General features: G+C 56.0%; 4 protein-coding genes across 4 annotated transcripts in view; all 4 read right to left on the reverse strand.

Annotated features, from left to right (window-relative positions):
• PTSG_04300 (uncharacterized protein) overlaps nt 1–582 on the reverse strand; it is a 9,572-nt gene extending 8,990 nt beyond the window's left edge. The window contains exons 1-2 of the mRNA XM_004995142.1: nt 356–582; nt 141–227 (exon numbers count right to left, since the gene is read on the reverse strand). Coding sequence (XP_004995199.1) covers nt 141–227; nt 356–529 — 261 coding nt within the window. The 5' untranslated portion in view covers nt 530–582. The remainder of the gene's footprint in view (nt 1–140; nt 228–355) is intronic.
• A 90-nt stretch (nt 583–672) lies between these two features.
• Nucleotides 673–5,649, reverse strand: PTSG_04301 (uncharacterized protein). Its single transcript, XM_004995143.1, has 14 exons — nt 5,371–5,649; nt 5,023–5,119; nt 4,616–4,786; nt 3,880–4,278; nt 3,468–3,537; nt 3,219–3,310; nt 2,849–3,022; nt 2,529–2,599; nt 2,267–2,348; nt 2,002–2,052; nt 1,736–1,831; nt 1,495–1,581; nt 1,138–1,209; nt 673–981 (listed from the first exon to the last, which is right to left on the reverse strand). The coding sequence occupies exons 1-14, from the start codon at nt 5,625–5,627 to the stop codon at nt 853–855; spliced, it is 1,848 nt and encodes a 615-aa protein (XP_004995200.1). The 5' UTR covers nt 5,628–5,649; the 3' UTR covers nt 673–852.
• A 107-nt stretch (nt 5,650–5,756) lies between these two features.
• On the reverse strand, nt 5,757–7,060 carry PTSG_04302 (uncharacterized protein; the record flags this gene model as incomplete). Its single annotated transcript, XM_004995144.1, has 4 exons — nt 5,757–6,008; nt 6,274–6,346; nt 6,554–6,609; nt 6,938–7,060. The coding sequence occupies 4 exons, from the start codon at nt 7,058–7,060 to the stop codon at nt 5,910–5,912; spliced, it is 351 nt and encodes a 116-aa protein (XP_004995201.1). The 3' UTR covers nt 5,757–5,909.
• Nucleotides 7,061–7,359: 299 nt separating this feature from the next.
• Nucleotides 7,360–10,448, reverse strand: part of PTSG_04303 (uncharacterized protein) — a gene marked incomplete at both ends in the record, with an annotated part of 4,913 nt that continues 1,824 nt past the window's right edge. Inside the window, 8 exons of the mRNA XM_004995145.1 lie at nt 7,360–7,695; nt 7,889–8,188; nt 8,328–8,600; nt 8,892–8,953; nt 9,103–9,232; nt 9,348–9,422; nt 9,697–9,835; nt 10,025–10,221. Coding sequence (XP_004995202.1) covers nt 7,360–7,695; nt 7,889–8,188; nt 8,328–8,600; nt 8,892–8,953; nt 9,103–9,232; nt 9,348–9,422; nt 9,697–9,835; nt 10,025–10,221 — 1,512 coding nt within the window. The remainder of the gene's footprint in view (nt 7,696–7,888; nt 8,189–8,327; nt 8,601–8,891; nt 8,954–9,102; nt 9,233–9,347; nt 9,423–9,696; nt 9,836–10,024; nt 10,222–10,448) is intronic.

Here is a 10,448-nt window from a genome sequence, read left to right on the forward strand (position 1 = left end):
CACACACGCACACACACACATACACACACTACACACATACACACATACACACATACACACATACACACACACACACACACACACACACACACACACACACACACACACACACACACACACACACAAGCATACACACTGACGGGTTTGTCGATGGGAAGAAAGTAATAGCCATTGTGTGGGGCGCACTCAGTGCGTTGTAGCTCCTCTCCATCCTGAAGCAATACAACCTGCAGCCAGACAAGCAGCAGGAAGCCTTGTGCGTCAGACCTGCTCTGCTTGCAAGACCACCAACAGCGTCCTACTGCACTGCGCCACCACCAAAGCACAATCAGTCGCACTCGTTGCTTGCACTGACCTCCACGGCTGCAAAGTTGATCGGCGTCGGTGACAGAACTGCGCCTCCGCACCCAAGCACATCATCGCCCTCTGTGCCACTGGCTGTGTCGACAAAGCTCACCGCAGAAAGCAGGCCAGCAACCACAGCAACTCGCCACCACCACCACCTCACTGACTGCAACCTCATCATCATTGTCCGCGTCAGCACAAAAGAGCGAAATTCGCTGTTGTCCTATTTTTTCTGTGTTGTGTCATGTCACACATGCACACCACCCACCTTCGCTATTGTCTACCCTCCCTCACCCACTCACGACAACTGTCTTCCTTCCCCACTGTCTTCCTTCCTTCCTTCCTTGTTCTTCTTCTGGGTCATGGGGACAATAAGGAACGGAGGAGCAACGAGGACCAACAAAGTGTCTTGTCAAAGGAACGTCTGGAACTAGACTTGTGTGTGTGTGGTGTGAGGTTTGTGTTTGTGATTGTGTTTGTGTGGTGTGTGTCAAGTGTGATACGCAGTTACATGTTCTGCACTTCGGTGGGGCGCAGTTCAGGATGGGCCTTGACCACGGCCTGCTGTGCAACACACGCCTCCTTGCACGAGAAGAACGCAACCAGCTCCTGCCCAGCGTGCGTCGCAGCAATCGCCTGCGTGCATGTGCATCCACAAAATGTGTGCGCGTGCGCATGGGTGAGAGCTGGTAAGACTGGGCACTGAGGCTACACCTACAATAAAACAAAACAACTGAGGCCGTGGGCGTGGCCTGGACACAGCGATGTCACACACGCGTGCATGCACGGCACCTTATCGTAGCACTTGAGGGCCTCCTCATACTCCTCGCGCTGCACGTGGATCTGTGCGAGGCGCGCGTACGCCTGTGTTGTTGTTGTTGTTGTTGTTGTTGTTGTTGTTGTTGTTGTTGTTGTTGTTGTTGTTGTTGTTGTTGTTGTTGTTGTTGTTGTTGTTGTTGTTGTTGTTGTTGTTGTTGTTGTGGAGGAGGAGGAAGATGACATGTCATCACCGTGTGAAACGTGGGTCAGGGTTGAGGTACGTCACAAAATCATGCAATCAACGCAAAGACAACACACGTGCGCGCGCACACACACACACACACGCACACACACACACACACACACAACAAAGGTGTTGAAAGCACTCACGGATTCGCAGGCGTCGTCAACCTCGATGGCCTTGTGGATGAGCTCAATGCCCTGCTCCATGTTGCCCTGCTGCACAAACACCAGACCCTGCACACAGAAAACCAGTCCAAGCGACAGTACAATCAGGCACGAACAACGGACATGGGCGCAGGTTGGGAGGCGGCATAGGTGGACACAGGTGGACGCACACACAAACACACACACGCACACGCACACACACAGAGCAGCGGTAAAGCTGAACCTTGTGCACGTAAGGGTTGGCGTTGTGCGGGTCAAGGGAGATGGCCTTGTCAAAGCACTCGACGGCCTTGTCGTTGTCACCAACAGCAGAGTAGATCTAACGAGAAACGCAGTGCATTTCAGGGCGGAAGGCGATGGGCGATGAGGACGCGCATGGTGGCATGTCGCATGGTGCCAGCGCATGCGCAACACATACGCGAAACACATGCAGGGGAAAAATGATGTGCAGTGGTCGGGTGCGCTGCAAAAAAATAAAATAAAAAATACCTCGCCGAGGTAGGAGTGGACGGTGGACACCTCAGGGAACTTGGTCACAGCCTGCGCGTTGGAGGTGATGCGATAAAGTTGATGAGTCACTCAAAACCACACAAGCACACACACACATACACACACACGCACACGCACGCACGCACGCACGCACACGCACACACACACACACACACACACACACACACACACACACACACACACACACACACACACACACACACACACACACACACACACAAACAAACATGGTGGCAGCGCGCACCTCCTGCATGAGATCGATGGCGGACTTCGCGTCCTGTGTCTGCAGGTGGAGGAGAGCGAGGTGGACATAGGGGCCGTACACCCTTGAAGGATTAAAGCACCAGCAGCAGTCAGGTGGGGAGGGGTGAGATGTGAGAGAAATAGGGGGTTGTGCACGTATGTGCATGTGTGCGTGCGTGTCTGGGTGCGGATGCGAGTGAGAATGTGGACATGTACGTGTGCGTGTGTTCATCGTGCGAGCGTGAACATACTGAACAGCTCACTTTGTGCCGAGTTTGATGGCGCGTTGGAGATCGGAGAACGCCATGACGGCTGCGCCCATGCTGATGTGCGCCTGAACCAAACATGAGTCGCCGAGATGGACGTGAGAAAAAAAAAACAAAACAAGTGCAACGTTGTCCCCGGCAGTAGATCTCGCGCAGCACCGCAGGCACACACGACACACACACACACACACACAGCACACACATACACACACGCACACACACACACACACACACACACACACACACACACAGACACATACATACACACACGCAGCCCCCTCTCCCCCGCCCCCCAAATTCGTCGTGTGAAACTGCACCTGGGCCTTGTGGAAGTAGACGTCTGGGTTCTTGTCGTCGAGGCGCTGGGCGGTGGTGAAGTCTGTGAGGGCCTCGCTGGTGCGGCCGAGCTCAAGGCGGCAGGCGGCAAGCCGGATGAGCGTGTTGGCGTTGCGCTTGTTGAAGCGAAGCGCCTCAGAGAAGGTACGCTCAGCCTGGGATTGGTGGATGTTGTGGGGAGGGCAAGGTTGAGACGAGCCTTGGCGTAAAGACACGGCGTGGCTTGGGGCAGTTACCAAAACAACAGCGCACAAGCACAACTTGCAGCACACACAGATACACAGCCACAAAAGCACCCACTCATGCACCATGACACACACGCAGATTCACATGCACATTCGGGGTTGGCACCTCCTGGAGCTCGAGCCGAAGCATCTGGAAGGAACCGAGGATGTTCATGGCGCTGACCAGCGTCTCCTTCCGGCCGTTCTCAAGCTTCATCTCTGGTCACCGCACACATGCACATACACACACACACATACACAAAGTGTACAGAGACTGATGAGCGCAAGCAAGAAACAAGCGAATACAAAACAGAGAAGACTACACACATGCACAGAGCACATCAAGGGAGTGTGCGTCACCATTGTGGGCACCAACCTTGGAGAGCGTCGACGGCAGTCTTGCACGTCTCGTACGCGGCCTCAAAGTCCTGATCCCGCAGATGCGCCTGCATTGCGATACCACACGCAGCAGTGTGCATAGGGATCGTGTTTGCGTCCGGTTAGAGCTTGCAACGAGCACGGCATACAAACCGCACACGCAAAAAGACAAGCGCGTGCGTACAGACGTACGCAAAAACACGCACAAAAGAACACACACCCACACCCAAAAGAATGCACACATACACAAACAAAAGAACGCACACATACACAAACAAAAGAACGCGCGCGCGTACACACACACACACACACACACACACGCACACACACACACACACACACACACACACACACACACACACACACGTGTGTATCCATGCACAATCCCAACTCCAAATTGGTTTCTGCACCTTGCAGAGGTGGGCGAGGATGTCGCCGTTGCCTGGTTTCTCCTGCAGCTGCTGCTTCAGCTCCTCCACGCTTCCCGTCTCCTCAGGGCCAAAGGTGGTGGGTCCAAAGTTGTCAAAGAAGCTGACCATGACCTTGCGGGCCGGCAGCTGCTTTGGTTTTGTCTCGAGGTACTTGGCGGCGCCGCGGCGGCCAAGCATCTCCAGCAGCCGCTCAACAGCCTTGCTCGCAGCCTCGTTCTGGAACTTGTCAATGAGCAGGATGGTGGTGAAGTCCTTGAGGGCGCTGCGGAACTTGCTCTTGTTCTCATACGCCTGGGCGCGGCGGTTGAGGGCCTTGGTGTACAGCGGGCGCAGGCGCAGCGCAGCCGTGCAGTCCTCAATCACCTTGTCGTACTTCTTCTGCTCACATCGTGTACGGCAAGCATGGCGTGCGAGGTGTTGGCAGGTGCAGACGTCAACAGAGGCGAGGGCATGTGTGTGTGTGTGTGTGTGTTGTGGGAGAAGAGGGTGCGTGGGCGATGCAACAGATGACAAATACTTGTGCGAAGCAAAAAGCCGAACACACGCACACACGCACACACGCACACACGCACCCACACGCTCGCATGCAATAGCCGTGCAAAAGGCAGAGGAGAGGAAGAAGCGGCGAAGAGACTGTGCAGTGTTATCCGCAATACCGAGGATGCAGTGCACGCCACGAGTGATTCGCAATGCCGCAAGGCGTAGGCATGCAGACCTGGAAGAGGTAGCAGGCGGCGCGGTTGCAGTAGTACACGGCACAGTCCTCGTCCACAACAGGGGCTGTCTCCAGCGCCTTGGTGTATGCGTTGATGGCGTCGTCAAAGCGGCGCGCCTTGTACGCCTCGTTGCCCTTCTTGCGGAACGCATTGGCCTTTGCTTTCAGCGCCTGGTAAAACGTGGTGGCACAACACACAGTGTAACCGCAGCAACCACAGGAACAGCAGCAACAGGGGAGCGAGTGCACAGAACAAGCAGGGGAGAGGAAGCGGTGAGACGGGGCAGCGATGCAGATGGTGACCGAGGAACAACACAAGGCTGCTCACTCACACACACACACACACATTCACACACACGCACACATTCACACACACTCACACATGCACACGCACACAGACAGCTCACCGAGCGCTCCTCATCTGCGGCTTGTTCTGCATCCGAGGTTGGTGTGGAAGTGACTGGCTGGGCAGTACCCCTTGTCTGTGGGGCAGCAGTGGTCGTTCTACTCCCAGCGACGGCAGGCAATAGGACATGGCATGAGCAGTCGTCAGAAGCAGGCGACACACGTTGACACACACACACACACATACGTTGACACACATACACACACACACACACGCACAACCATGTACACATGTACACACACACACACGTGCGCGCACACATACACACGTGCGCACACACACACACACATCACGACTTGCAGCCTGTTGCAAGGACACAACCATGACCACGACCGCACGAGACACGCACGTGGTTGGTGCAGAACGGGCGGTGGTGGCGCCGCCGCTGAGTTCCTTGGACGAGAGATCAGGCCGCTTGAGCACCACATACGCAGCGGTGGCAACAGCCCCCACGCCTGCTGCTGCCGCGGTGATCTGCAGCCAGCGAGGCCAGGTGGAAGGGTTGGTGGGCACGACGTCGCTCATTGCGGTGGTGGTCTTGGGTTCTTTGTGCAAGGTCGGTCGTGTGTGTGTGCAGAGCAAGAGAGAGAGCGAAAAAGACAACATGCGGGTGGACAATTGGTGCAAGATTTACAGTAAAATTCTGTAATGAAGACACACAACAAGCGAGGCAGCTGCAGCAAGCGCAGCAATGTACTCATGCATGCATGGCTGTGGATTGGTGTGGTGTGTTGTGTTATGTTGGGGGGAACACGGCTGACACGACAAGACAAGGAGAGATGCGACGGCGGAGCAAAAACAACATGACAATACATGCACACGAACAACAAGGACGATGGGATACGTGGCAAGGAACACAAGGGGAAGGGAAGGAAGAGCGACTTGAGTTCATGGGGCCTGGCGCTCGGCTTCTGACTGGTTGGCCTGCATATCTGCCAGGACATCCCGCAGCTGCAAGCTGGCATCGTTGCTGGGCGCACTCAGACGCTGCAATGGTGATTGGGTGAACGTGTGGGCGTGTGATTCGAGTGAGGAGAGACGGGGGAGGAGGGTGTCTTGAAGCGACGAACACAACAACGTCACGAATACAATACGGGCAAAAGCAGACACACACAGACACACACACACACACACACACACACACACACACACATAGACACACAGACACAGACACATAGACACACACACACAGAGACAAAGACACACACACACACACAGACACGAAGGCACGAGCAGAGAAAAGGCTGCGCACCTCGCGCAGGTCGTAGACGGAGACGTATCCGTCGGCGTCGCCGGCAGCAATCATGTTACCCGCATGGTTCCAGCTGCCACGGTGTGTGAGGGGAGAGGGGCGGGAGGTGAGAGGGGCGGGAGGGGTGAGAGAGGGTGGGACGTGAGATATGGTCAAGGCCAGTCGAAGGGATGTGTGGACTTGTTTGCGATGTCGGTGTTTGCGCTGAGGTCAAAGAACAAACCATCACACGTCAGCACGCATGAACAACAAGTGCGAAGCAAGGGCGGGCAAAGCGCACCGAATCTTGTTGATGGCAGTCTTTCCCTCGCGCACAGAGACGGACGTGTATGGCACCTGCAATTGGAAGAGCGGGAGTGGGGGGGGGGGACAATGGCAAAAGAAACGACAATACGCGCGTGTTTGTATGTTTGTGCACGCGTGTTTGTGTGTGTGTGTGTGTGTGTGTGTGTGTGTGTGTGTGTGTGTGTGTGTGTGTGTGTGTGTGTGTGTGTGTGAGTGTGTGAGTGTGTGTGTGTGTGTGTGTGTGTGTGTGAGTGTTGGGGGAGGGAGGAGGTTGGTGTCGTCAGGAAATCAAGGGAGCAAGCGCTGTGCCTCCACCTCACACGACCTCACACGCCCCCCAACCCCAACCCCGCCGCTCCCTCTCTCCCTCAGACACAACCTGCACACGTTCCAGCGCTTCTTCCGCTCGGTGCGCGGGGCGATGGCCGCTAACGCCGTCCCCGCCCTCCAGCAGCAGCTGCAGCAATCCTACATGTTGCCGCCAGCATAGCACATGTGGCATGTGGATATGTGGATATGTGTGTGTGTGTGTGTTTGATAGGATTGCTGGGCTGGACAGGGCCGCGAGTGCGGTTCAACCACGTGTAATTGTCAATAAACTGATTGACTCAACAACACCACACAACTGGCATCACATGAAACAAAAAGCATTGCCGTACAAACATTCGGAAGGAAAGACTCGCCACACCCACACTCACCACACACAAACACACACAAAAAAAAAAAAAAAAAAAAAAAAGGTAACAGCCTGTGAGCACCTCCCCCCCCCCCGCACTGTCAATGCAGCCGCTACTGCCACCATCACTTGAACTGCCTCCTGCGCCTGCGCGGCTTCTCTGGTCGAGCGCTCGACGCTGCATCGCCCACTTGCATGGCCTCCACGCTGGCCTCAGCCTCCGCAACTGCACCCTCCTCGGCCGCAACTTGCTGCTGCTGTTGTTCCTGTTGTTCCTGCGGCTGTTCTTGTTCCTGTTCCTGTTCCTGTTCCTGCTGCTGCTGCTGCTGCTGTTCCTGCTGCTCGTCTTCGGGCGTCTCGGCAACATCGTCGTTGTTGCCCGTCTGGCCCTGCTCTTCCTGCTGTTTTCGTTGCTGCCGCCGCTGCTCGCGTTCCAGCCGGCGCTGGCGGGCCGCAGCCAACTGCACACACGCGCATGCACACCAAACGTGAACAGCTGCACGACCACACTCAAGCACAACCACACGCACTTGTGACAACCACACGCACTTGTGACACACACACACACACTTGTGACACACACACACACACTCGTTCACACACACACACACACACACACACACACACACACACACACACACACGCCCAGCTCACCTCTGGGTCGTCATCTTCATTGTCGTTGGCAGTCGGTGCTGCGGGCTCGCTGGCTTGTTCTGAGACAGCAGTTTCCGTCTCTGCTGGCGTCGCTTCGGTGGACTCCGCCTTGAACTGCGGCCGCCGGCGCCGCCGCGCAGGGACCGGCTTTGCTCCACCGTCCGCCTGCTGCTGCTGCTGCTGCTGCTGCTGCTGCTGCTGCTGATGCTGCTGATGTTCCTGCTCCTGTGGTTGTGGTTCTGCCTCAGCTTCAGCTGCCGTGTCGGGTGCCGTCGTCGCTGTCGCATCGTCAGGCGTGTCCTGCAGAGTGCACGCGCGCGCACATAAATACACAAGAGTTAGTCGTGTTTGGCAATACAAGTGCGAGCACGCATTCCATTCAACGGTTTGCATGCAGTTCATTCCCGTGTGCACATATCACGGCTTTTGCGAAACTCACTGCCTTGAACTGTCTGCGTGGTTTCCGCCGCGCTGATGGCGTCGGCTTCACCGCCTCCTCGACCTGCTGTTGCTGTTGCTGCCGTTCCTGTTGTTGTTGCTGCTGGGGCTCCTGTTGTTGTTGTTGTTGTTGCTGCTGCTCCTGTTTTCTCTCCTGTTTCGTGTCGTCGCCCTTCTCCGCTGCTGCCTGCGGCGCTGGCTGTGGTTTTACTGTCTCTGCTTCCGTTGTCGAGGACTTCTTCTTGCGCCGCGCGGGGGCGACTGGCGCAGGCTCCTGCACACACACACACACACACACACACACACACACACACACACACACACACACACACACACACACACACACACACACACGTATGCGAGAGCAGAGGCGAACCGACGTGAGGAGAGAGGTGATGTGACACCCCGCACGTGCAGACGTGTTCGACGAGGCACACACACACACACACACACACACACACACACACACACACACACACACACACACACACACACACACACACACACACGCACACATACACACACACACACACACACACACACACACACACACCGCGAAACTCACGGGCGGGGCAGGCCGGAATGGGGCCGGACGCGGTGGGGCTGCACGTGAAGGCTTTGGCGTTTCTGAAACCACACACACACACACATCAAACGGCACAAATACGTGGGCATCAGACAGGCAAAAGGAGGGGGGATAGATGCGTGGGCAGAGTGCGCCAGGGCAAGAGGTCAGTTGTGCCGTCACAACTGCACTATTTCAGCGAGCATGTCACCTTCTTCGTCATCTGAGCTGTCGCTGGTTGATGGGTACGAGTCGTCGTCGTTGTTACCGACATTCTTCTTCTCTCGCTGCTGCGGTTTTGGTGTCGGTTTCATGGCAGCCGCCTTCGCCATCAAGCCAGCCTACCATGGAGCCAGTGGAGTGCACAGGCATGAACATGGGCGCATGCAACATGTGAGCAATAAATACGCAGCAGGGGAAGATGTCGAGAGACGACGCAATGCAACATTACATTACCTCAGCGAGGGCTTCTTCGATGGACATGTTGCCTTCCTTGACCTTCATCATCACCGCAATTTGTTGCTCGTTGCTCTGGTTTGGCACAACAGCAGCGCAGGAACAACGTGAGCACCGCCTTGACAATAATGACACCGAAAGCACAGAGAAACATGCAAGCAAACAAGCAAACAAGCAAGCAAGCAAACAAACAAACAAACAAACAAACACAACACAACACAACACAACACAACACAACACAACACAACACAACACAACACACGCTGTGTGTCGTTCCACACTTGTCAGCACAGCCAAAAAACGACCAAACGACCAAGAGACACCCTCCCCCAGCGTCCAGCAGCCATACCAGCGTGTGCAGGAGCTTCTCCTCCTCTGTGAGCGGTTTACGCGGGGCAGGAGCAGGGCGTGATGCCACTGGCTTGGACGTCGATGTCACAAAACTGCGCACCGCCTGCGTGCTCGCGTCATCCGCCGCCTCATCATCGCTGCAGCGTGGCCGGCAGTGACGGCGTGAGACGCACATCTCAATGTCAAGCGTAGCACGGGGAAGGGAGCACTACGGGTGCGAATCACGCGCAAGGAGCGTAGCGGAGCAAATGCCCAACGAGCACGGCACGTGGCACCACAATCATTCACGGCACGTGTCACATCACACGGGCACAGCATGCAAGAACCTTGACAGGTCGCTTGAGTCCGATGTGGAGTCGTCGTCGTCGTTCGGCCTCTTCTGCCTGGCCGTCACTGACGAGGACACAGTTGCGGTGCGCAGGGAGGCTGCGGGCTTTGCGGGCCGTGGGGGTCCGCCAGACACCTGGATCTCTTCAAAACACACGGTGCACACGCGCTCAGGCCGGCCCTTGTACAGCACAGCCTGGCAGTGGAAAATAAAACGGGGTGTAATTCAGAGGGGAAAGGGGATGTGGTGAGGAGAAAGGACGAGGACGAGGAGGTGTGTGTCTGTGTGTGTGTGTGTGTGTGTGTGTGTGTGTGTGTGTGTGTGTGTGTGTGTGTGTGTGTGTGTGTGTGTGTGTGTGTGTGTGTGTGTGTCTGTGTGTGTGTGTCTGTGGTGTGTCTGTGTGTGTCTGTGTGTGTGTGTGT

The sequence above is a fragment of the Salpingoeca rosetta genome (assembly GCF_000188695.1).
Source record: "Salpingoeca rosetta unplaced genomic scaffold supercont1.9, whole genome shotgun sequence".
Lineage (NCBI taxonomy): Eukaryota > Choanoflagellata > Craspedida > Salpingoecidae > Salpingoeca > Salpingoeca rosetta.